Raw genomic sequence first — 26776 nt, 5'->3', positions numbered from 1 at the left:
TTTGGATTTCATGCAAGGATTTCTGGTAAATCATCATTATAACCAGCTTTTCTTACACAACAAGAAAGACATCATTTGGTCTTTTTACCTCACATGCACAGATGATGTTCATTGGTAGATTAACAAATAAGGCTTCATGTAACTATTAAGGTTTCTACAGTGGTTCTACTTGGTTTCCATGTCTTTCCATCTAATCACTGGGAAGAGAATGTTTACAAGAACTGACGTCAACAACTAAAGGTGATCAAAACCATTCAGTTTCACCTCCACATCAATGTTACAATGCTGCCCTCTACTGCATAATATTGTAAATTGACCAATCAAATAAAACATATGCTAAAGTGAAATCTCTGTTTACACCACTATAATGCTTTCATATTAAAGCAACAATAACAATAATGGCAGCAAGAAATTGCCAGGTGTTCCAACTGATAGGAATGTATAAACCAAATTAATCAATTATGTGGTATAATGTTAAAATAGGGCTATTCCATACACAAATGAATTAATGTAAAGAGAAACATTCTTTAATAATATCCATGCAAGCAATTTGCATGTTTGCTTGTTTATTGAATAATATCTGCTTCGGGATACGTCGTATATCTGTGTTATGTTCCTATGATCAAATGTTCTTTTGATATATCCATTTATATACAGTATGTAATTCTTTTAATTAAATATTTTTATGTGGCAAAATGCATTTTTTTCTTGTTTGATACTAAGCTTAGACTACTCTGCTCCCTAGAAATGTTTTAAGTTGGAAGCGAGAATAATTACTGTGTTAATTTCTCTTAAATAACTTCTTTATTACTTTGAGTTGATTTCATTAGGGTTTCTGTAAAGCTTACATTGATTCATTGGCAGACACTTGTATCCAAAGTCACATAAATAACATTAGTATTGCTCAGCAGAAGTTTCAAAAATATCTCAAAATTGTCTTTAAGGTTAGGCTATCCCAATCCACTCATTGTAAAACTCAACATTGATGTCGATGACCCTTGTTAAGAATCTGTAAATTTGGTTATAGGTAATGTTTACTGTACTTTATAGCCTTTTCTACATTAAAAAATGGAAGATGCTGAGAAAACATGTAGTATTACATGTCCACATGTTGGCACCAAAAGTGAGTAGTATTTTTTGTTGTAATTGATGTAATACAGTCCACAGGAATGCATGTTTTATGTACCATACTCCCAAATCCCAATCCCAACCCTAAACCAAAGCATCAGTGGAGTAAAAATATAATAAAACATGTATAGTATGTAAAGTAAGGGAGACTGCTTCCAGCATTACTGGCCAAGAAAAAAATAGAAGCAGCAAAAAAAGAAACGTCCCTTTTTCAGGACACTATATAAGATAACTGATAAAAAATCCAAATAACTTTACAGATCTTTATTGTAAAGGGTTTAAACAATGTTTCCCATGCTTGTTTAATGAACCATAAACAATTAATGAACGTTCACCTGTGGAAGTCGTTAAGTCACTAACAGCTTACAGATGGTAGGCAATTAAGGTCACAGTTATAAAAACTTAGGACACTAAATAGACCTTTCTACTGACTCTGAGATACACCAAAAGAAAAATGCCCAGGGTCCCTGCTCATTTGCGTGAATGTGCCTTGCTGCATGGAGGCATGAGGACTGCAGATGTGGCCAGGGCATTAAATTGCCATATCTGTACTATAAATGGCTAAGACAGCGATACAGGGAGACAGGAAGGACAGCTGATAGTCCTTGCAGTGGCAGACCACGTGTAACAACACCTGCACAGGATCAGTATATCCGAATATCACACCTGCGGGACAGGTACAATGGCAAAAAGTGCTCTTCACTGATGAGTCGTGGTTTTGTCTCACCGGGGGTGATGGTCGGACTTGTGTTTATTGTCGAAGGAATGAGCGTTACACCGAGGCCTGTACTCTGGAGCGGGATCGATTTGGAGGTGGAGGGTCCATCATGGTCTGGGGCGGTGTGTCACAGCATCATCGGAGTGAGCTTGTTGTCATTGCAGGCAATCTCAATGCGGTGCGTTACAGGGAAGACATCCTCCTCCCTACTGTGGTACACTTCCTGCAGGCTCATCCTGACATGACCCTCCAGCATGACAATGTCACCAGCCATACTGCTTGTTCTGTGCATGATTTCCTGCAAGACAGGAATGTCAGTGTTCTGCCATGGCCAGCGAAGAGCCCTGATCTCAGTCCCATTGGGCTCATCTGGGACCTGTTGGATCGGAGGGTGAGGGTGGAAGAGTGGGGTAACATCTAACAGCAAGAACTGGCAAATCTGGTGCATTTCATGAGGAGGAGATGCACTGCAGTACTTTATGCAGCTGGTGGAGTGGTGGTGGCGTAGTAGGCTAAAGCACATAAATGGTATGCTGGTTCGATCCCCAGAAGGCTGCTGCTGTTATCTCTAATCTGTTGACAAAGTAAATGTACTGCATTGGAACAGGATGTTCATATGTGTTACTTACCAAACTGTTTGGAGCCATTTGCTAAAAAAGTAGAGGGCAAAACAGACCTGGGCGATGGATCGGACTGCAACAAAGCTAGTGTAAAAGTTGTCTACATCATTACACAGAACATTTAATATATGAACAAAGGATAAAGACGTGATTTATCTAGTACAGTCAAAGGCCTAAAACCATAAAATAATGAGAGAGAAAAAAAAAGTGTGCAACTATAATCCTACTTAAGAACTTTGCAGGGGTTAAAATCACATGACATTCCTAGTGGAACAGATTTAAATGCTTTGTAGTGACAGAAAAAAAAATACTCCACAAAGTAAGAATCTATGATTTATTTAAACTACTTCCATTCAAAAGTCATATAAATATGCAAGGTGAAATCTTTAGCAGGCATCATTAAATGAATCACAATAAATAATATGGAGGGATCCACTCTTTACAAATTTGGATTTTAACAGATATGTCAACAGATGAAACGTTTTAAGGCAGCATTAACTGCTGGTGCAGCATCAGTAAACCATTCTTTGTAAGTGCCTTTAATAAAGGTACATTGACACACTGAGTCAGTGTAAACAGGTTTCCCACTTTTTGACCAAGAAATTTCCATGGATTTTCCAGTCGCTCTTGATTACTGGATCACAAGTTTTTAATGACGAATTGTATAAAGACTGCTAAAGCAGATTTCCATTTGTATACAGTTTCCAATATTTGGAATAGGTTTAAACTGTAATACTTAGAAGTGTACAAATGTCACCAAAGGACAGGCAGATGTTTCAAGCTGGCTTGTAGGCAAGTTTTAATTTACACAATCACTCAAAATGAGCAATATCTATCTAATGAAACACTTTAAATTAGAGCAAACTATATTCACTATAGTATTCTCCATGACTTAAGATAAAACTTTTCCAGGCCTGGACATCACAATTTTAACATTTCCTGACATTTTTAGGTTTCCCGTGACTGTGGGAACCCTGTGTAAAGTGCTTTTAGGTCAGATTACACAAACAGGTTTAAATACCATAATAAAATGGATCATTAAATTAAATAAATCTAAAGGGAAAACAATGAGATACAGTGCAAATAAGTAGAGTCTCTAAACATCAGAAGAACAGCTATTATTGCTGTTATAGGCGTAGCCTCATGTAACGACTTGTCTTGTCATGGCATATGCCCCAAATAAATAAATAAGCGTGACTCATTCTTTATCTAGCTAATATTTGTACAGTAAAGTTGTGCGTGTCTAAGGTACACAAGGATAGAGTTCACAGCAGAGGTGGTATATTAATAAAGGTTCAGAACATATTGCTGATGCACATTCAGTTTTAGGACATACAACTCAGATCTTACAAGAACAAATTGTAACATCATTTTAAGCATCCAAAAATATTCAGACAACCTGTTGGCCTTGTCTTGCTTTTAACAGTAAATTTTAGTTACAGTGCAAAAGGAACACAAAAGGAGATGTTTAGCAGAATGTATCTAGTGCTGTGTTCCATATAATGGATGTGAATGTGGATGGATGATGGTGAGCTCCAAAACAATTTTCTGTGGCTGAAAATTGCTTGTTAATGACAGAGGTCAGAGGTGAATGGCCAGACTGGTCCAAGCTGACAGTGACCCAAATAACCACAAGTTGCAACAGTGCAATGCAGAAAAGCATTTCTGAACATACAACAAGTTGAACATTGAGGCGGATGGGCTACAGCAGCAGAAAACACCTCCGGGTACTAATACTGTCAGCTAAGAACAGGAAACTGAGCCTGCAGTGGGCACAGGCTCACCAAAACTGGATGGTAGATGATTGGAAAAACAATGCCTGGTCTATCTAATCTCGATTTTTGCTGCGACTTGCAGATGTAGGCAAACTGCAGCCTCAGCTTTCTGTTCTTGGCTGACAGAAGTGGAACCCGACATGAACTTCTACTGTTATAGCCCATCCACCTCAAGGTTCGACGTGTTGTGCATTCTGAGATGCTATTTTGCTCACTACAATTGTACAGAGTGTTTATCTGTGTTACCGTAACTTTTCTGTAAACTAGAACCAGTCTTGTTATTCTCCCTTGACCTCTCTCATTAACAAATCATTTCCATCTGCACAACTGCCCCTCACTGTATGTTTTTTGTTTTTGACACCATTCTGAGTAAATTCTAGAGACTGTTGTGCGTGAAACTCCCAGGAGATCAGCAGTTACAGAAATACTCCACCATGTCGGTTTTGGTATGTCTGGCACCAAAAATCATGCCACGGTCGAAATCACAGAGGTCACATTTTTCCCAATTCTGATGGATTATGTGAATATTAACTGAAGCTCCTGACCTGTATTGGCATGATTTTATACACTGCACTGCTGCCATATAACTGGCTGATTTGATAATCACATGAATAATTAGGCGTACAGCTGTACCTAATAAAGTAGTTGGTGAGTGCATATCTCTAAAGAGTCTTGACTAAAAAAAAAACGTTTAAGAAATCACAAAACTACAAAATGTCATATACCTACATATATGCTGTAAAGTATTACAGTAAAAAAAAGTTTCTTTGGTATATAATGCACCAATTATTTTCAACAAATATATATAATTTCTTCTAATTTAATTAATTTAACTAATTTAATGTATAATCAACTCTTTTGTCTAGTACTGCTGTACCACTTCCGTATGGCCACCCCACTTGTGCTGCTGATCACACACAATGCCCCCCCTAGACTCCACCATGTCGGTTTGCGGTTGAGGAAGAGGAACTGCAAGATAAAGGCTAGGACCACATCTATCGTCTTCATCAGTGCAACTGGTCCTGCTTTCTCAATCTGCAGGGCTTTGATGAGGAATGTCTGGCCAGCTATACCGAGCAGCCCGATGGCCATGAGGGTCCACCGGTCCCACCCGCAGGACGGTATTGTCCAGTCATCCAAGATAAACAAGACAATGATGCACTCAATGAGTCCGAGGACTGCATAGTACCAAACTGAGAGGTAGTAATGAACACTTTTCCCTATTTTTCTCAAGATCACCATTGTGCATGCCGCCCCAACAGCGCCCGTGAAGGCGGCCGCCGTCCCTTTGATGTGATTTTTGTAGTCCCCTTCAATCCCCGGCACTTCGCCACCGAAAAGGAAAGGAGGTCTCGCTATGAGTACGACGCCGGTAAGCGTAAACGCGGTAAAAACGAAATCCCATATTGTGCATTTCTCTTTGAGGAATATCCAAGCGAGCAAAGCTGTGAAAACTGGATTGCTGAACATTATAACCATGGCATCGGCTAGAGGCATCTGCAAAACTGCGTAATACAACAAGATCATGGCGTTGGACCCCAGGAGCCCTCTGAAAAACAGGTAGATCCGCATTCCTCTTGGTCCTAAAAAGCCAGTTCTGGAAAATCAAGATTATAGGCTGTTATTTTTATATTTTTCTTCTAATGACACAAAGACTTTGTTCACACTGCAAATAAATTACATTTGGTTTTCAAATGTAGTCCGTTTCCAATTGGTAATGATGAAGGCATCAGCACAATGCAAAAATAATTTTTCAGAGTAACTGTCAATGTGTAAAGAGAGGATGGAAAACTGTCCATCATGACATCTAGCTGTGGTGCCAAACTCACAATGCAGATGAGAGAACATAAGCAACAAAGGCACTTTATACATTCATGCATTCACATTTCTAAAACCGCTGACTGATTCATTCATTCATTCATTCCCTATTCAGTGTACGAGTCAATTACCAAATGAGTGTATTTGGAAACAGTTCCAGACAATATTGTACACTTTGTGTGTTACGGTATGTGTGTGTCGCATCACAAATGAAGAAATTTTTTTCTTCTGTTTACTGAAATCCGAATGGCCAAACACCAAACGCATTCTAGATACAGTACATTCCAAAAATAATCTCAGAACACATATGGATGTGGGTTTGATTGAGTTTGTAAACAGACTGTTCACACTGTGAATTCGCCAACAGCAGTTCAAAAGTTTCAATGTTGAAATAGGTCTGTGCATATTGAAACCACTATTTTCGACCCACTGCCCCCAGAGGCCGAAGCTGGAAGTATTGCTTAGGTGAAATGTCCACAGGGTGATGCCTAAAGCATGTTTTCGTTGTAAATTATTTAAAACGGTAAACAGGAATGCATATTTTATTAAACAAATGCCCTAACCCAAAGCCCAACCCTAAAACTAACCATATTACTACTGTGAATAAAGTCTATTATTTCCTGGTTTCCACAGGACCAGAACCCGTTTCTCTGAGGCTATGTCCACACTAATACATTTTTGTTTGAAAACGCTTATTTTTCTCTATGTTTTGGCCTTCTGTCCACACCGCGATGGTGTTTATGTCAGCGAAAACAAAGCTTTTTGAAAACACTGTAGAAAGTGGATACATTTGGAAATGCCGTCTTCACATTGTAGTGTGGACTGGGAAAACGTATATATCTGAAAACAATGACGTATTTGTTATCATGTGACGTAGTCATGTGATTCATTCAACCGAAACAATCAAGATGGCTGTCCGTGTAATAGTGGTGCTGTTGTGCCTGATATTCACTTTGATAACATTGTTTTGTTTTTTTATCCCCTTTGCTCCCAATTTGGAATGCACAATTCCCACTAATGCCCATTTCCCACTACACACGAGTAGGTCCTCGTGGTGGCACAGTTACTCACCTCAATCTGGGTGGTGGCAGACAAGTCTCAGTTGACTCTGAGACCGTCAATCCGCGCATCTAATCACGTGGCTCGTTGTGCATGACACCACGGAGACTTCTCGTGTGGAGGCTCATGCTACTCTACGCGATCCACACACAACTTACCACACGTCCCATTGAGAGCTACCCAGGCCCCATTTTGATAGCATTGTTAAAGATAAATGTTACTTTGTACAACATTCATATTGCATTCCTTCAAAAGAGACAGGCAGTTTACTTGGAATTGGGGTCTGGCGACAGAACACAAGGACAATTGAATTTCAGGCCATACATGCAATGGCGATTTTTTGCATCCAGATTAATGTACACATATCCTGAGGTTTCTCACACAAATTGCTATCAGATGAAACAGAAGGCAAGGAAAACATGTTTGAATTGATGCGAAAATGTCCATATGTGGTTTGAAATCTGATTAAATCTATGTTTTTGGAAATGCATTTCAGTATGAATGGTCAGATAAGATTTAGTGTTTTGTCATTTGGGACGCAACATGATGCAATTGTCTGAATTCGCTCATTTACACTAATTTATGGCATTTAATATGTATTGAATGGTCAGTGAGCGATTGTGGAATACAGTAATGCTTCTGACACTTATGTTCTCTCTTGTGAGATCAGCATTTTGGTGAAATGTCATGATATGCATGGGAATTAGCAAAAATTCCAGTTTTCCATCCTGTCTTTCCATCTTGTCCATGTCTCATCATGGTGATGCTTAATCTATTACTATGACAACTAGGTACACCAAACATTTACTACACTGTTTCAACAATCGGATCCAATTTCATTAATTGTAAAATGACAGTGCAGAGAGTCCATCCTAAAGATCAGATTTTAAAAACAAATCAGAATTGGGTGCAGTCAGTGTAAAAAACGTCAAATGGTATTGGTTCCAGTTAATAGATTCATACTTGTAATATATCATGGCCGGCATGACAAACAACATCTGGAAGAAGCACCGAATCGCACTGATTTCGATGGCATGTATACCCTCGATTTTCTTCACCAGTAGAGCAGCAACAGAGAAAAAGACAGATGCTAACAAACTGTACAGGAGACCCAGGCCTGGACATGCTGGCTTATTTTCTGCAGATGAATATAACAAAACGGGTTAATATCATTAACAGCCATTATTAGGGCTGCACTATTTGGTCCAAAGATCATATTGCAATTATTTGAAAAATACTGTGAATTGTGATATGATAAAACTGTAAAAGTTCATGCATAAAAAGCATTTAATCATATTGAAAAAGTACTGCCAATTAAAATGGTTACTCTTTTAGGATGTTCACACTCATTCTCACATTTGAATCAAACTCTCTTTCAGTTTGACCCAAAATGTAACCAAGTGAGAATGAACCCAGGTCTCTTAGCATTCACAATGAACCTGGACTTAAAAGTGAATATTCGATGATGGTTCACTTTAGTTTTCACTCACTTTTTTTGGAACCCAGTCAAGGTGAATAATAATATAGCATTCTAATATAATAAAAACAATGTGCCATATCACAATTGACACTTTATTTCAATACATTTTGCAGCTCTATTCATTAAAGAAGTTTATTTAGTGGAGCAGCATGTAAAATCACTTCAACACTCTGGTTTTAGTAGACAAACCCTTTGCACACATTATGGGAATGAGATATTAGAAGCACACAGCATGATTTAGCTTTGTTGGGTGTGGTCTGTATTTTGGTCTTGGAGTGGAATGACATGGAGTGAGCAGAACAGCATGAATCTTCACACACTCTTTAACTTTGACATTGAAAAAATATTAAACGTGATTGTAAAGATTATGAAACCAAAGGTGCACGACTTTACTATCTGTCGGTGAGCTGTGCCCATGCCCAATCAGGTCATGAGGTTGCCAGCAATGGACAAAAGCCGAATTGTATCAAATGGCCCCTAAGGACGTGGGCTTGACTCATAGACCAGGGGCCCTGGAACATACAGTAACACATGCCCAATAATACAAGCTTGGGTTAAAAAAAACAAGAGAGTGCAAAAACAACACCAGCGAGAACAATGAGAGAGAGGACACAATTTCCTGGTGCAGGTTTTCCCACAAGGATTTGGTTAAAAGAGCTCCTCCCTTTGAAAATAATTGTACTGTTTCATTTTAGTATGTAAGAAAATTGTGAAATAACAGACTCTTTGACTGAACATTTAATATCAGAATTGAAAAACTACCCGATTTTTGGGCATGTGCCATGGTAGCTCCATAGTATTTTGTTGAAGTTCCATGTAATTACCATGGTACATTTACATTTATGCATTTGGCAGATGCTTTTATCCAAAGCGACTTACAGTGCACTTATTACAGGGACAATCCCCCTGGAGCAACCTGGAGTTACAGTGAGGAAAGTAAGTATTTGAACACCCTGCTATTTTGCAAGTTCTCCCACTTGGAAATCATGGAGGGGTCTGAAATTGTCATCGTAGGTGCATGTCCACTGTGAGAGACATAATCTAAAAAAAAATTCCAGAAATCACAATGTATGATTTTTTAACTATTTATTTGTATGATACAGCTGCAAATAAGTATTTGAACACCTGTCTATCAGCTAGAATTCTGACCCTCAAAGACCTGTTAGTCTGCCTTTAAAATGTCCACCTCCACTCCATTTATTATCCTAAATTAGATGCACCTGTTTGAGGTTGTTAGCTGCATAAAGACACCTGTCCACCCCATACAATCAGTAAGAATCCAACTACTAACATGGCCAAGACCAAAGAGCTGTCCAAAGACACTAGAGACAAAATTGTACACCTCCACAAGGCTGGAAAGGGCTACAGGGAAATTGCCAAGCAGCTTGGTGAAAAAAGGTCCACTGTTGGAGCAATCATTAGAAAATGGAAGAAGCTAAACATGACTGTCAATCTCCCTCGGACTGGGGCTCCATGCAAGATCTCACCTCGTGGGGTCTCAATGATCCTAAGAAAGGTGAGAAATCAGCCCAGAACTACACGGGAGGAGCTGGTCAATTACCTGAAAAGAGCTGGGACCACCGTTTCCAAGGTTACTGTTGGTAATACTAAGACCTCATGGTTTGAAATCATGCATGGCACGGAAGGTTCCCCTGCTTAAACCAGCACATGTCAAGGCCCGTCTTAAGTTTGCCAATGACCATTTGGATGATCCAGAGGAGTCATGGGAGAAAGTCATGTGGTCAGATGAGACCAAAATAGAACTTTTTGGTCATAATTCCACTAACCGTGTTTGGAGGAAGAAGAATGATGAGTACCATCCCAAGAACACCATCCCTACTATGAAGCATGGGGGTGGTAGCATCATGCTTTGGGGGTGTTTTTCTGCACATGGGACAGGGCGACTGCACTGTATTAAGGAGAGGATGACCGGGGCCATGTATTGCGAGATTTTGGGGAACAACCTCCTTCCCTCAGTTAGAGCATTGAAGATGGGTCGAGGCTGGGTCTTCCAACATGACAATGACCCGAAGCACACAGCCAGGATAACCAAGGAGTGGCTCTGTAAGAAGCATATCAAGGTTCTGGCATGGCCTAGCCAGTCTCCAGGCCAAAACCCAATAGAGAATCTTTGGAGGGAGCTCAAACTCCGTGTTTCTCAGCAACAGCCCAGAAACCTGACTGATCTAGAGAAGATCTGTGTGGAGGAGTGGGCCAAAATCCCTCCTGCAGTGTGTGCAAACCTGGTGAAAAACTACAGGAAACGTTTGACCTCTGTAATTGCAAACAAAGGCTACTGTACCAAATATTAACATTGATTTTCTCAGGTGTTCAAATACTTATTTGCAGCTGTATCATACAAATAAATAGTTAAAAAAATCATACATTGTGATTTCTGGATTTTTTTTTTTAGATTATGTCTCTCACAGTGGACATGCACCTACGATGACAATTTCAGACCCCTCCATGATTTCCAAGTGGGAGAACTTGCAAAATAGCAGGGTGTTCAAATACTTATTAAGTGCCTTACTCAAGGACATAATGGTGGTGGTCATGGGGATCGAACCAGCAACCTTCTGATTAACAGTTAGGTGCTTTAGCCCACTACGCCACACCACTGATGGTACATGACTATGGTAATAAATCAGTTCCATGGTACACATCAAAGTAACTTGGTATTAACATGTGATACCATCAATGTACCATGGAACTGCCACAGTACTTTGTATAAGGACTTGCTTATACAAAGAAAAGAAAAGAAAAGAAAAAAAGCACAGTCTAAGCAATTGTTTCCTGTACAAAAATAACCATGGTAAACAGTTTCTGACAAAATACCCATCGTACTACAGTTAATATTACAAATAAATGGTAATTTTGTATAAGGCACCATTGTGTGTTTAACAAAATTACAAAATGAATATAAAAACTTCACAATTCTTCACAAAACTTAGTTAATGTTGTAACTATTGCATTGTAACAATCATATTTGGTGGAATGGTTAATGGTATGGAATGGTAACCATGGTTAATAGCTAGCGTGTTGTGAGCGTACTGGTGCACTGCGTACTGGTGCACTATGTCTGCCGTCGCATCATCCAGGTGGATGCTGCACACTGGTGGTGGTTGAGGAGAGTCCCCTGTTCACTGTGTAAAGTGCAGTGTCAGAAAAGCACTATATAAATGTAACATTCATTAATTCATTCATTCATGGTAAGTGTTTGTAAGGGGCTTGATTCAATGTTACTATTTTGTCAGCTTTCATATCCCCATGAAAAGTTACCATGGTATTATTGCTGTAAATGTATTTTAAATGAATATGGGTGTTCATTAAAACAGTGTAACAAGCTTTCAGAATCCTACTGTCATGTTGTTTAATTTATTTTATTTTTAAGCTATTTTATTAATATTATTATTATATTTATGACAGTGATGCCTAATACCAAGTTACCACAGTCTTATTGCACTAATAATAACTGTAATAGCTATGGTATTTTTTTAAATTGAAACTATGGTACATAACCATGGCAAAATGATTTAAGTGGCTTGTTTATGATGTTACTGTTCTCGTCAGCTTTCATAACCCCTTTAAAAGTTACCATGGTAGCACAGCAGGTTGTCTTTGTCACTACATTTATTATATATATGGTAAAAACATTATAAATTAATATAGGAGCTCCTTCAAACAGTGTTAAAAGCTTTCAGAATCCTTGTAATGCTGTTTAATTTAATGTATTATTATTATTTATGACAGTGACAGCTAATAACAAATTACCACAGTCTTATTGTATCTTTTTGTTTCTATGGAACTTTGGCTGAAACTATGGAAACCATGGCAAAATTATGTTAGGGGCTTGTTATAATGTTTCTGTCCTTAACAGTATTTCATAAACCCTTAAAAAGCCACTACTGTAACCCTGCAAAAACGTTGCTACATAGTTACTACAATTATTATGGTGCTGTAAAATCATGATTAATTAAATGTGCACTTTTTTTCTTATTAAAAACGTTTTACTCAAAAAAACAAAAAAAAGTATATTCATTTTGAAACATATGTATACAATCGTGATGTCTCACATAAGCTGAAGACTCCAGTCATATCAGTAACCTTATAAAAGCTGTTTTATTGTACATGAAGAGGGTCTCCTTATGGGGGCAGCCATGTTTGAATCACATGACCAGCCGAATACTCCTGCTTAATCTCAGTAACCGCACTGTTATTAAACACTTTCACTCATGGATTAAATAAATCATAGCTGACAGTGAATAGTTCATTTCTAAAATGGCATTGGAAATGGAAAACTATTGCGTTTTAATGATGTTGCATCCATGGCACTTTTGTCCGTCAGTCCGTGTAAATCCAAGAGGACATTTTCAAAATATTAATGAAGCGCACCTTAAATGTGGAAGATCCTTTGAACAATGTAAGAAACATGCAGAATAGCCTACTTCTGTCATGTTCTTAATTTTATTTCTACGGTATTTTAATAGTATTAATAATACTAATAATCTTACGACAGTGATGGTTAATACATTTAGGCTTGCACAGTTTTACTGTAGTAACAATAACGAGTAAGAGAAGTATATTCGCGAAAACTATGTTTTGTCTCAGGCTTGAACCTACTTGACAGCTGTAGCTAATACAACCGAACCGAGTCACAGTCACACTGAACAGAAACAGATCACTGATGGTTAAACTCTCGGTCAATTTGTCTAATATTACATCCTTGGCTCGTTGTGTAAGAATGAATATCAGTTTACCTCTCTGAACGGTGTTTTCCCTCTTGTCCTGCTCACAATCATCATCACCATCATCACTGTCACTATCGCCTCTCTTACAGATAAACGGCACATAAACCCGGTCAACACTGCCGTTCACCCGGCGGCAGTCCTCCGCGTCAGCATCCTCATCCACATGCACTTCTGATCGAGTTTCCAACTGTATTTCCTCGCCAAAATCCTCATCGTCAACTTTGTGACAAACCACTCTTATGTCGTCCTCTCTATAAGGGCTAACAGATAGATCTGTGTCATTATTACTCACAGAGCCATTGCGTTTTCTACAGTCACCCATGATATGACACAACAGCTGCTGGGCATACCTTGACCACGCGTCTTGACACACGGTTGCCTTGGAGTGAACGGTTGCCTTGGAGTGCCGAGCAACAAGTTCAATAATTAACTTTTTATGGAGAAACAGACAGTAGTTGCTCTACTCTGCCGCTAGAGGGAGACAAAATGCGTTGGAATAGTGGCGCTATTATACAATATTGAATCATCCTTTTATGCTCATGCCATACAAGTATTAAAGGTAGCCATTTCATCTCTTGAGTCATATACTCCCTGAAACGCTTTGTTACATATCATGTTTTTGTTGTTGATGATGATGATCGTTAAAAATGCATTAATTAAAGTTACCCTATTCAACTTTTCATTTTATAAATGTATTAGTATATGTTACTAAACATTTTCAGTTTAATTAATTTAATTAAGTGAAACATTATACAATTCAATTTGATGAAATTTGTTTTATGAATTTGACATAATATTTTTTGAGTGAGGAAAATGTTAAATATCATAATACCCTATTCACATTACAGTAACAAATATATTTATAATATATAATATAATATAATATAATATAATATGAAATTAACATATATTAAAGAGAGTACAAAATTGCTACAATGTTATATTAGTACAAGTATTAATAATGAGCTTCTTTCAAATAACAAATTTGAGGGGAAATGAAAATAATTTTAAAAAAAAAATGCACAAAAACTATTTAAAAATAGTTTTAATTTTCTTTCTTTGTACTTTGGGATGAATATGACATGAACACAGGGTCGTTTAGCTATAAATGATATAAGCAGCTACTTAGAGCCCCGAGCCACCAGGGGGCCCTCAAAGCAAAGGCGTTTTTTACATTTGTAATTTTATTTATAATTTTTTAAATATAAAAAAAGCTGAGGGCAAGACTAAGTCAGCTGTCCAGGCTCAATAAGTTATAGGGGGCCCCCTTGTGGCCCGAGACAGAAAGGAAAATTGAACTGCAAGGAGAGAGTTGTAGCTAGATGTCACAGGCACACTCACGCTCAAAGGGTTTTTCGTCTTCATAAAGTAGAGGATAAGGAAGAGGATAAGAAACACAGCCAGACCACTTGTAAGAAATAAATGTAAGCTAGCAACCTGGCTAGATTGTGTTTGTTCATTGTCATGCATTAAATTGCAACAATTTGTGAGCTAATGTTTTGCAGTTGTGTCCTATGTTTTCAGACATTTCTGCGAGCTATAGGTAAGGTGCAGATATTGGACATAGTGTAGCTAGCCAAGATTAGCTCACAGACTCGGTGCTATCTTCGTTTCGTTAAGCTTGCTGATGGTAGTTGCTACAGACAGTAGATGATTCAATCAACCAAATTTTTCTTGTCTCCATTATTTACAGGTGCCATATTGAAATATTTAGTTGTATCACAGGCAGCTGGGGATTTAAGTACACAAATTCCTTGTAAATAGTCATTTTGCATATAATCATCTACTTGTGCCTCCAAGTAGGATTTTGCTTTGGGCCCCCATATGCTCAGAAACAGCCCTACCAGAACATGTTCTTGACAGGTTTCTTGTGAAGCTCTCTGATACGTCACAGAAACGTTTTATTCCACTGACTACAATATGCTCATTCATCAAGACAAAGCAGGCACATATTTCTTATAGGTTTTATTAGATCTAACAAAGAAACAAACAAGTACTAGGAAACAACTAACCTTCCTTCCCACAGTTACTTTTCCTCAAAATGTTCTGGGCTAAATCTAAGCTTATTGCATTATTCAATACAATTATGGTTAAAAACACATGTAAAATCTATCACAAACAATGTGAGTAATGTCATTTAAGTGATCCCATTTGTTTAAAAAAAGAAAAAGTAAAAATAGCTTTATACATTACTGTAAAAGTGTAAACAGTTTTTATGGCAGTTAGTTATTGCGACAACAGTTTACTTTTTTAACCTTTGTTGTTTCCGTATTACCTCTTTAGTGACAATTCAGTAAGCACATAACAGCAGAGAATACATTATCAATAGCTTTTGTTTAGCTATTGAGCTAAAAGAAGAAAAATGAAAAGTGCAGAACAGATGGTGATAACAGAAAAAGACACAAAGGGTGTTTCTAGAGAGGCATTCATGTGGAATTACTATTATTTTACGCGCTAGGCTAAATCATGCTTGTAGTTTCACAACAGGCTTGTGTATGTGTGTGTACATTTCTGGTTCTCTGTGTTTTAAATTCACATCCTAACTGCTCAGGTCAATCATCAAGTGCTCATAAATCTGTGTCTTCCCTTTAAAGCTAGAAGACAACAAGAACTCTCTGTTATCAATGGACACTAGCGAAAATGCCCTCGGCGCCTGGACATTGAGCGCCTGGAAGTGCACAAACTGGCTCTTCTTGGTGTCCCACTGATAGACCTGGGTTAGCGAGTAGTCGCTGCCTAGGATGGCGTACTGCCAGTTGCCAATGGAGACGGGCTGAAACACCATGGAACCCCGCGAGGGCATTGTCTGTATCTCCGTGAACATTGAGCCATCCCACTTCATCACCTTGGAGTCGCCAATGAAGCGTGTCAGACAGATAAACAGCTCCCCCTTCACCTTGAAGTGTTTGACGGCATAGACGTCTTCCATTTCTGGAATGTCCGTCCGGCGGTCAAACTGCTTGTGGCTCTTGCTCCACTGGTATATGACAGGCCTCTGGGAGCTGCTAGACAAAATAAGATGGGGTTTGCCGGTGATATCCAAGTACTCTATGTCAGTGTCCCGATACCATGGATGGAGGGACTGGTGCGAGTAGAATCCATTGCCGTTCCATTTGTACACGGTGGTTGAGCCAGCCTTCGAGCTGTCTGCTATCACGAAGAAAAACTCACCATCAACCATGAAAGTCTCTATGTCATTAGGCTTTCTGATTTTCAGAATGTCAATATCCTGGATTTTGATAAATTTGTTCGCAGAGCTGTCCAATTTATAAATGTGAGAGCCACCAAAAAGTTGAGCAACAATGATGAAAAGGTGGTTATCGATGACCATTGGCTTGCACACTACAGTGGAAGTGCCTGAAGAGATAGGAACAAATTCTAGGTTACAGAAATGATTTGATTGTAGAATACACCATAATAACAGAAATATATTGCTTTGGAATCTGTGGCTACGTCCACATTAATCTGGATAAATTTCAATACAACATTTTCATTTTCGAAAAACTCTCCGTCCACACTGCCGTTTTCGAAAGATTTCAAAAGCTGCTCGTCCAAACTGAAACATATGAAAACGTCCCCTTAGTCCCCTTACTGTGTACTCCATGTACGATCTAAAATGCCATTATTCTGGTGTTCCACAGCTTTCATTTTTAATGGGAATGTCTGTGAGGGATAGACTTACTGTCTCTTTAATGGCAAGAATGGTATAAAGCTGTTTAAATGTCCTAGATCACGTCTGATTTTCCACAACTAATGTTGTCTGGAGTACTTTGTGTTCTGAATGTTCTTGGACAGATATTTTATCAATGTTATATATCTGCGGAACGATCCAAAAACATTTTAAAGTTCAGTGCAGTCCATTGAAGAGACTGAAGGTCATTCCCATTAAAAATCAAAGATGCTGCTCACGTGAATTAGCTCTATGTCTCCATTTTCCCAGTCCACACTACAATGTGAAGCCGGTGTTTTCATATTTATCCACTTGGCAGAGCTTTTTCGAAAAGCTCAGTTTTTGCTGTCAAAAATGCAGTCTCAGTGTCGATGGAAGGCCAAAACGTAGAGAAAAAGTTTTCAAACAAACATGCATTAGTGTGGACGTAGCCTGTATCATCTGATAGCGGGAATTTTAATGTTTTTTGTTAAAGCTGAAGTGTATCACTGCTACACCACAAGCATCTCCAAATGGAATTTCAAAATTCATGACATTTCAAACAGGTTTCCTGAACACACCCCACATCTGCCATTGGTCAAAAAAACAAATAATCCTGCCCCAAACTCATGTTGGGTTAGACTGGATTCTCAAACAAAGACACTCTTGCACTTTTTTGGTAAATCAGCCTTCAAATGGCTTATGCATCACCCTTAAAATGTGACTGTTCTATCAGTTTTTGTGGCTCTGCAGTTCTTGCACTTGGAGATAGGTTTGGATTGCTCACTCACTCTCTATGGTGTCATAGGCTCTGAACTCCATGTTGACATGGTCCCATTCCATGAAGCTGCATTTTCCAGAGAAGGGCTGGGCATATACAACATACTGATCATTCCCAAATGTAAAGGCCTCCACAGATATTGACTCAAATGTAAGGGTCGTCTTTAAAGCAAACTCTGCAACAAACAGGCAATGGTTAGTCGAGCATGGTGGTCATTCATTAATACAAAGAGCCCATTAAATTAACGTTTTGTGGCTTTTAGTCCATGTTTGTTCACTCTGAGGCTAGAAACAGACTGATCTATCAGCCAGGACAATTAATTATCTGATATTCAGCCATTTTGAGATTATCAGCAACTGAAATTGTGGTTCTACCTTGTGCGAGTTCTTAAATTTACAGACAGGTGTATATCCAATTTTTCCAATTTAATGCCCCATATAATGATAATGTACCCTTCCCATAATTCCACTTGCCTGTGGCTAGCAAGTAGCAAATGGTTTACCAATGTTGGGTAGTAATGGACTATATGTAATCTGGTTGAAGTAATCAGATTACAAAAATCAAGTACTTATAATAAGATTACATTTCTTTTTTAAATGTGCCTACTCAGGGACTGACCAATAACAAATAGATTTTATTTCACATTTATTAATGTTTAATAAAAAAGAGTGCAAATTGGTACTTAAAGCTGAAATGTGTAATTTCTGCGGCCCTTGCCCACTAAATGGAATTGCAAAAAAATAAAATAATTCAAACAGCTTTCCAAATAGACCCCTGCCTGCTTTTGATCAAACAAACAAATAGTCCCGCCGCCAACTCACGCCATTGCTTGAGTCAGAGTTGTTGTGTCAGCCTGAAAAAACCTCAAAAAAAGAAGGAATTTTTAAAGCACCACAGAGACACAGAGTTTATAGTTTTCAAGAAAATGTACCTACGAACGGACTACAGTACATATAGTGGTCAGCGCATGGTATAGGAGAAAGTGTTTTAACATTGAAAAAGTTACATACCTCAGCTTTAATATGTGAATTTCATTAAAACCTGCAATAATTAATCCAAAGGTAATCCAAAAATAACCAGATTAAATGGATAAAACCTAAAAAGTGTAATCTAAAAGATTACCTTACTGATTCAAATTTGAGTTGTGATTTGTAATCAGTATCAGATTACATTTCAGAGGTATTCTACCCTGTCACAATCTGGGCTGGACCGTCCCTTCTGTCTGTCTTATTGTGTGTTGGTGTGTGTGTCTTTGTTTCTCTCTCTCTCCCTCTTGTGTTTTGCAGGTGCCAAGTGGAGAATGTAAGCTCTGTTGCCAGGACGACTGATTGTTTCTCCACCCAGCTCGTCACCAGCAGCACCTGCCTCCAATTACCAGCTGCTATCTATTCTCAAATTTGTTGTATTGTCTTTGTTGGATTGTTTTGCTGTGTTGCAACTCTGTCAGTGTGTTCAGTCTGTTTTCTTCTCCAGTTGGTCTGTTTTGTTTTTGGTTGTTTATTCTTCTCCCTCATGAGAGTTTTGATTTGTATTTTATTTGTTTAATTCTGCTTACCTGCATTTTGGTCCTTCCTTCTCTTGACTTTTAAATAATTTACTTTTAAATTTGTCAGCACGTGATTCAGAACGTGCACATTCGCAATGTCCGTCAGAGGGGAACTGACGTGAAAGACTTTCCATGTGGGTTTTTGATTGCAGACGAGCTGGACTATGATGAGACGGATCTTAAAGAGGGTTATAACATCTGCCTTGTTCAATCTCTCATTCAGGGCGAGATGAAGAAGCTGGGGCATTTGGCCTTTTGGGACTATGTAAGACCGCCTTTAAGAGTGCAGGGATTCTGCACTCCCATCCCAGGAGGGATTTCCCCAGGCAGACCATCCCATCGTCCCACCCACAAAAGCCCAATCCCCAGTCTTCCCATGACCCGTAAACGGAGAAGGAGGAGGAAGAACGGGTCAGCTGCAGGCCCCCTGCTGACCGCCACGGGGTGGAGGAGGCCGCTGCTGATCGCCAGGAGGTGGAGGAGGCTGCAGCTGACCGGCAGGAGGTGGCGGCCATTCCCACTGCATTGATTCCAACCGTCCAGAGGAGGAGGAGAAGGAAGCCGAATAAGGCATCTGTTCCCCAGTCGCTGCCAACATTTCAGGCCATGGAGGCCATTCTCCAGTCGCTCCCAGTGTTCCCAGCCACACAGGGCATTTCTCAGTCACTACCAGTGCTTCCAGCCACAGAGGTCGTTTTTTGGGTACTTGACTCTCTCTACAGCTCGCTAACAGAAAATGGACCCAGAGGATAATATTTCATTGAGAACTGCTCTTACCCAGCAGGGAATGCTACTGGGATGACACACTGAACAGATGGATGCTTCCAAAAGAGCTTTGGAGGCCTTGACGGCCCAGCTGTTCAACAACACTGCATTCTGGCTGAGGCAGAGCAGTCTACCTCGGACACACCACCACCCAGTTCAGTTTCCACCCCTCCACAGGAGCCAGACTAAATCCAGTAACAGAGCGAAAAATACGTCTTTATAAAGTCATAATCAGCCATTGTTCTTGTGAGTTGTGTGACAGGGAATAAAGCACACTGTTGTTGTAGCGCCTCTTGTGCTATTTTCACCAGGAAACTGCTGCGAATGTCAGGACTCTGGACTAATCTGGCTGCAATCTGTGTGTTTGTGTGCTTGTCTTTGTTTTGTGTTTGGGCACAGTGTTTGGGCTTTCTTTAGGCAGAGCAGTCTACATCAGCCACACCACCACCCAGTTCGGTTTCCCACCTTGCGCTGGAGCCCCGTCTAAATCCACCGGCTCCGTACAACAGAGAACCTTAGAGTTATAGGTAATTTTTCTCCCGATGTTCTTTGATTTTTTTCCCTTCAACCCTCCTCCTTCCCTTCTGATGCTGCTAAGGTTGCCAATGTGATCACCCTCCAAACCGGTCTTTCTGGGTATTATCTGCAGAACTCAAGAAGGTGTTCGATCGAACCGCACACAGTAGGGAAGCAGCTCATTTGCTGATGAAATTATGGCAAGGAAACAACTCTATTTCTGACTATTCCATAGAGATTCGGATCCTTGCAGCTTCCAGCAGCTGGAACGAAAGAGTTCAGTGGGACATTTTTCTAGATGGATTATCAGAGACAATGAATTTATTCCCTTGATTTACCCAAGCTTTCAACAATTGCTCTCTCATCGTCGCTGCCTACGAGTATTGTAGTTCCAGAGCATGTCCATCTGCCTCCTCATTTCAACCTCTGCCAGATACTGTTTCAGGTCCTGAACCCATGCAGCTGGGCAGAGCTTCTCTGTCTAAGAAGGAAAGGGAACAGCGAAAAGTAAAAGCCAGTAAAGCCGACGCTCACCAGTTACAAGGGGGATACTGGTGAGCGGGACTCATACGGACCAGCCCCCTATGTTTCACACTGTTCTTCCAGACATTATCCACTGGGATGCTACTGCCCACCAGGTGTTGGCACTCATTGATTCTAGAACTGAGGGAAATTTCCTGGATGCGGAGTTGGTGGCCATGTGGGGAGTTCCGGTAGTTCCTGTGGACCCTCCTATCACCATTAGCAATCTCAGTGGCTCTCCTCTTAGCAAGATCTCCAAGGCTACGTTCCCGGTGTGTCTGAGAATTTCAGGCACCCATGAGGAGATGATTGCGTTTTATCTGCTTTGGACTGCTTTCTCCACCCGGGTGGTTTTGGGACACCCATGGCTGATGAAACACAATCTGCACTTTAATTGGGCTGGCAACTCTGTTATAGTTTGGAGTACTTTTTGCTCCTCCTGCTGTCTGGGATCAGCTCTGTCTCCTGTGCCTTCCTCTGTTTCAGGCAGAGCTAGTAGATCTGCCTGAAATTCCGGCAGACCTTACAGGGACAGTCTTCAGCAGGACCCGGGCTGCATTTCTTCCTATGTACCACCCGTACGATAGGGCTACAACTAACTATTATTTTGATAATCTATTAATCTAACGATTATTAGAACGATTATTCGACTATTCACCGATAATTGCAAAGATGAATAGTTAGCTCTTAACCGATTATTCAGCTTAAAAGGTTGTATTAAATGTGCTTACAAACAATAAAGAGGACAAAATCGTCTTTTAAAAATATCTCTAAAAGACATTCACTGAATTAACGGGGGGAAAAAAACGTTTTATTATGTTTAATTCAGAAAAAGAAATTCACTGCAAAAAAATTTGTTTTCAAGTTTTTTTTCACAGTAAGGGGACTAAGGGAGCCATTATTTACATTCCGTATTATTTGAACTTTAATAAAGTTATAACCCATTTACTATAACTGCATTTAAGATGTAATATCAGGGTGTTTCCTTTAAAGAGCTCCGGCTCCGCTTATTTAATAACGATAGTGCTTCTGAATGTCCTTTTTTTTGTATTTTTTTTATAATTCCCTCGTACTTTGGGATCTACATCACCTGAAGCTGTTTGGAAAGATTAGAGTGCATCTGGACTGTGAGTTGTGTAATTCATCCTCTCCTCAGTCTTGGGCAAACTGCAATTCTGCTTTTGCATGCCATCATTACAATTTAATGTGATCACTTGTTATGTTAAATGAGATCAAACGACTATTCGACAACCAAAGATTTTGTCGACAATTTTTTATTGTCGACGTTGTCGATAATATCCTCTAATCATTTCAGGTTCATGACAGTTCTTTGCACCCCTGAATCGATTATCGGGGGCAGAATGACATCACTGTCAAGAACAGGTAACCATTGCCTCTGATGCATTCGAGTTTCTGCAGGGGGCAACCGTCTTCACGAAGTTAGACCTTCGCAATGCGTACCATCTTGTGAGGATCAGGGAGAGTGATGTGTGGAAGATGACTTCCGGACATCGGACATCGGCAACTTCGGCAATTTCTACCGGTGGTTCATCTTCAAATTAGAGCTAAATAGCTGCCCCTCTCACGATTCTGACCTCCACCAAGATCAAATTTGCCTGGTCAAACCATGCTCAGTGTGAATTTGAAGCACTCAAAACCCGTTTTTCCTCCATGCCCATCCTTATTACTCCTGATCCGGCACCCCAGTTTGTGGTGGAGGTCGACACATCAGATGTGGGCATGGATGCGGTTCTCTCCCAGTGCTCATGTAAGGATGGCAAGTTATACCCCTTTGCTTTTTTACGCACAGCCTGTCATCGGCAGTACGGAATTACAATGTTGGCGATCGTGAGTTGCTTGCTGTGAAGCTCACCTTTGAGGTGTGGCGCCACTGGATGAGGGACCATTCTTGGTGTGGACTGATCACAAATATTTTGAATATATCAAGGCAGCCAAGAGACTCAATTCTAGGCAGGCCCACTGGGCACTTTACCATGGCAATACTGTCATGTTATGACGGTGGTGGACAGGTTGTCAAAGGCGGCTCATTTTATCCCACTCCCAAAGCTCCCTTCAGCCTGTGGTATGGTGGTTACTGTCGTGGACCATGTCTTTCGGATCCATGGTGTTCCATTTGGTGTGGTCTCTGATAGGGGCCCCCATTTTGTTTCTAACTTTTGGAGGTAGTTGCCAAAAAGACTTTTTTTGCCTTTGTTTAATTACTAGGATTGTCCAGTGCAGAATTACCTGCTGTAATGCAGTCAAAAGACTGAGGCACTAGGTCGTTTATCTTCTTCCCTTGATAGGGTGGAGGCCCACTGCAGTGTAGCTGGTCCACTGTTGCATTGGTGCTATACATCCACTCCACCAGCCACTTCAGCTTACAGTCACAGCTGAACATATTTCCTCTGAGATCCCTGTACAGATAGATTTTTTTAAATTACTCTGTCCATATATACTGTACAGTACATTTATACAAGATATATTGAAATTAAGAGGTGAAATACATACACTTTTGTTAAAGCATCCATTCCTTTGAAAATATCTTTGGGCAATGTCTCAAGATTATTGTAGGCAAGACTCCTAACAAAGAGTAAAACAAAATGTTTTAGTAGCATAATGTCAGAATTAAAGATATAGAGGGCAGACAGGTGCTGGTTGTCACTAGCCAAAGCAAAAAAGGTCTATATCTCAGTAACTAGGTTTTGAGTCAAAAGTCCAATTATACAAATGCTTTTTTTCTCTAAGAATGGTTTTGTTGGTATGTTGGTTTCAAAAATAAAAAAATGAATTTGAATAATTTGGACAAGACTTTAAGGTAACAATAGTCAAGGTGTATTTCGTTAAAAAACATAGAAATATTCACTGGAGTCAAAAGTGTGACAGCTAGCCCTGGTATCCTCTATTACATTGTGTACATTTCTACTGCAATACATTTATTCATCTGTATTTAATAATTCATAAATCTCTGATGTACTCACAGGTGTATGAGAGATTTTAAACCTCTAAATGAATGGGGTGAAATCGACTCGATTTTGTTGTTTTCAATAAACCTGGAATGAAGTATTTGTTTTAGACTCTCTTGCATGACATCATTTTGAGCGATGATGGTAGTATCGAAGAAAATATATCAAATCAAACTCACAGATACTCCAGATGTGGCAGACCTTGGAAAGCATCTTCATCGATAAAGTCAAAAGAATTGGCTGTAAACAATCTGGCAGGTAGTGGAAAAAAAAAAAACATCAGTTTAGCATTTTGCATCTCTGAATATTATGTAATGTTACATTAATATACACAAAACCCTACAAAAATAACTAACACAAGGTGACCAAAAATATTTTTTTTCACTCATACAAAAATAATTCAATCAGTATTTACCCAAAAGCCTAACTACATTTAAGGAAAATATCTCCTCCAAAAATAATTGAACAATCAATTGTAACCTGAACAAGAAAATATAACAATAGCGTTCTTGTTGGTCTCTTTGGATGCTTTTCTGATTTGAAAGACCCCTTTATACCCAATCAGAGACTGGTATTTGTCACATACTTTTCTCAGTGCGCCAACATACATTGCTCCCATGCATTCTCAGTTGCACGATATTGCGCAATCAGACCTATACAGTACAGTAACATTGGGTGCAAGACTGCTAATGGAAATGTGCATTTCTGTGAGTGTTTACATTTGTGTAGTAACTCATCTATTGCCTTCAAGCATTTTTCATGTTAATTTCTAAGATTTTATGTGTTCTAAATGTACGCTAAGTGTCTGAGTAATATTATAAAACAGATATGGTGCTATTTAAACCGAGATCTTCTCATTTGCTTATCACGAGGACAGGGCCATGTCCCTGACAGAGCAGCTGCATTGCATAATATTCACACCAATTTAAGGGCTTTGAGAAATTAGACACGGTGAAGAATGTCCCCAAAATGCCTGTCTCTGAAGGGGGCCGGGCTGTAATTGCTAAGAACAAACATTCAACCACTTAAAATGTTGATCACTTCGTCCTTATAAAGAACCCACAATACAAGAATGCACAACATTAATAGGAACTCACAGAAGCTGTAGGGATGGTGTGTGGAGAAAGCTTCCTCCTGCAATCTCACTGAATCCAGACTTCACAAATGATCTGTAAATAAAAATGAGTATAAAGTACATGTGCACTGGATATAGGATTGCAAGATTATAATATACATACAGTCATATTTATATGATATTCTTCCTCCAAATACATTCATCTTTATATAAAAAGATCATACAATAGCCTATATACAAATACTTTTTATGCATTTACAAAGATTATAGAAAATATACAAGTATTGATGTATGCATAAATTATTATATGCATAAACAAATGTAATGTAATACATTTAGAGACTTGTATATACATTTATCTCTGCATGAATATACAAAGATTATACATAATGTTTAAAGTCTTATAAATACAATTATCTATATATACTTATGCAAAGATTATGCAATATATTCAAATACTTATATATATTATTGTTTGCATGCATATTAAAAGATAATACATTGTATACTTTAATGTTTACATGCATATACAAAGATTATATTCAAAGACTTATACATTAATCCTCATATGCATATCCAAAGTCAATATATTCATAGACTTATACTGTATATACTTTAATCTTTGCATGCATATAGGCTACAAAGATTAGACGTTCTACACATTAGCTAATATTTACAGGCATGTACTGTACAAAGACTACACAACATTCAGCAACAACTATTCGTATCTACATGCATAGACATGAGGGATGTCCTTTTGAATGTCTATTTCAACAACACTCATCAGTAATTTGCTCACTAACTGTATATGAATTTAAACTCTGGCAGGACACTTACAGTGAGACGACATCAGGAGGATAGCTGTGTGGCACAGATCGCACATTTTCACACAAGGCGTTATCTTTGGTACACGTGCATCCAGGGGGGCATTTGTGCTGTCTGCCTTTTTTGCTTTCCACTAACAACAATACGGCGGCAACCCAAAGCAGAAAAGTGTATCCTCTTATGCTTCTGTTCGCATATCCCATTCTGTCCTGGTGTATTCCTGAGTACCGTGGAGTGCTTTAGTCTTTTGGGTGGTAATAAGTGGTGGTCTCTTCTGGTCAGCTCTCTTCAGTTGGGTCTGTGTTTATGAATGTCTGTGTCTCAATGTCTCAGGCGCACATCCAAGCGATTCGTTCTGCTACGATGAAAATATCCAACGGGGTGAAATGTTCTCTTAGCAACACTAAGATTGTGATAGTTAACCAAAATGTATCGCTAAATAAGACAAAAAATATCAAAAGTGATTCCTGAAAAAAAAAAAAAAAAAAAAACTCGTATGTGAGATATTTTCCTTGGCGACGCGGATATAAAGGATCAAACAATTCCTTCAGATCCTAGGAGAATCCCTCTTTTGCATCATTCTTTACCAGCAGCTGGTATCCAATGGTGTTATTACTGTGAATACGCATGAGCCCAAATCATGAATAAGTATAGTGAGAATATTCATGAGGCTTTGGGGAGATGCACCTGCGCCCCTCGAACACAGGCAAACGGCGATGATGTGCTGTTGTTTTTGATAAACAGCATTTTTAATCAAACATGTTCTTTATTATACACTACTAATG

General features: G+C 39.1%; 2 protein-coding genes across 2 annotated transcripts; both read right to left on the bottom strand.

Annotated features, from left to right (window-relative positions):
• Positions 1–2825: 2825 nt before the first annotated feature.
• On the bottom strand, positions 2826–13668 carry LOC127633808 (solute carrier family 35 member G1-like). The gene is made up of 3 exons (XM_052113128.1): positions 13356–13668; positions 8082–8256; positions 2826–5838 (listed from the first exon to the last, which is right to left on the bottom strand). The coding sequence occupies exons 1-3, from the start codon at positions 13666–13668 to the stop codon at positions 5091–5093; spliced, it is 1236 nt and encodes a 411-aa protein (XP_051969088.1). The 3' UTR covers positions 2826–5090.
• A 1641-nt stretch (positions 13669–15309) lies between these two features.
• Positions 15310–26476, bottom strand: LOC127633502 (leucine-rich glioma-inactivated protein 1-like). The gene is made up of 8 exons (XM_052112658.1): positions 26004–26476; positions 25189–25260; positions 24271–24342; positions 24107–24178; positions 23637–23708; positions 23373–23542; positions 17787–17951; positions 15310–16703 (listed from the first exon to the last, which is right to left on the bottom strand). The coding sequence occupies exons 1-8, from the start codon at positions 26192–26194 to the stop codon at positions 15886–15888; spliced, it is 1632 nt and encodes a 543-aa protein (XP_051968618.1). The 5' UTR covers positions 26195–26476; the 3' UTR covers positions 15310–15885.
• Positions 26477–26776: the final 300 nt, after the last annotated feature.

This window comes from Xyrauchen texanus, chromosome 40 (assembly GCF_025860055.1).
Source record: "Xyrauchen texanus isolate HMW12.3.18 chromosome 40, RBS_HiC_50CHRs, whole genome shotgun sequence".
Classification (NCBI taxonomy): domain Eukaryota; kingdom Metazoa; phylum Chordata; class Actinopteri; order Cypriniformes; family Catostomidae; genus Xyrauchen; species Xyrauchen texanus.
This window is presented reverse-complemented; position numbering and strand designations above follow the sequence as displayed.

What these genes read in the sequence shown, in the direction of transcription:
- LOC127633808 (XM_052113128.1), bottom strand. Translation starts at nt 13,668, where the DNA reads ATGGGTGACTGTAGAAAACGCAATGGCTCTGTGAGTAATAATGACACA. An exon ending in GGAAAACACCGTTCAGAGAG is followed by an intron (nt 8,257 to 13,355) that starts GTAAACTGATAT and finishes ATTCATCTGCAG; the next exon opens with AAAATAAGCCAGCATGTCCA. An exon ending in CCGGCCATGATATATTACAA is followed by an intron (nt 5,839 to 8,081) that starts GTATGAATCTAT and finishes TTGATTTTCCAG; the next exon opens with AACTGGCTTTTTAGGACCAA.
- LOC127633502 (XM_052112658.1), bottom strand. Translation starts at nt 26,194, where the DNA reads ATGGGATATGCGAACAGAAGCATAAGAGGATACACTTTTCTGCTTTGG. An exon ending in CTGCCACATCTGGAGTATCT is followed by an intron (nt 24,179 to 24,270) that starts GTGAGTTTGATT and finishes ACTTCATTCCAG; the next exon opens with GTTTATTGAAAACAACAAAA. An exon ending in TTAAAATCTCTCATACACCT is followed by an intron (nt 23,709 to 24,106) that starts GTGAGTACATCA and finishes ACTCTTTGTTAG; the next exon opens with GAGTCTTGCCTACAATAATC.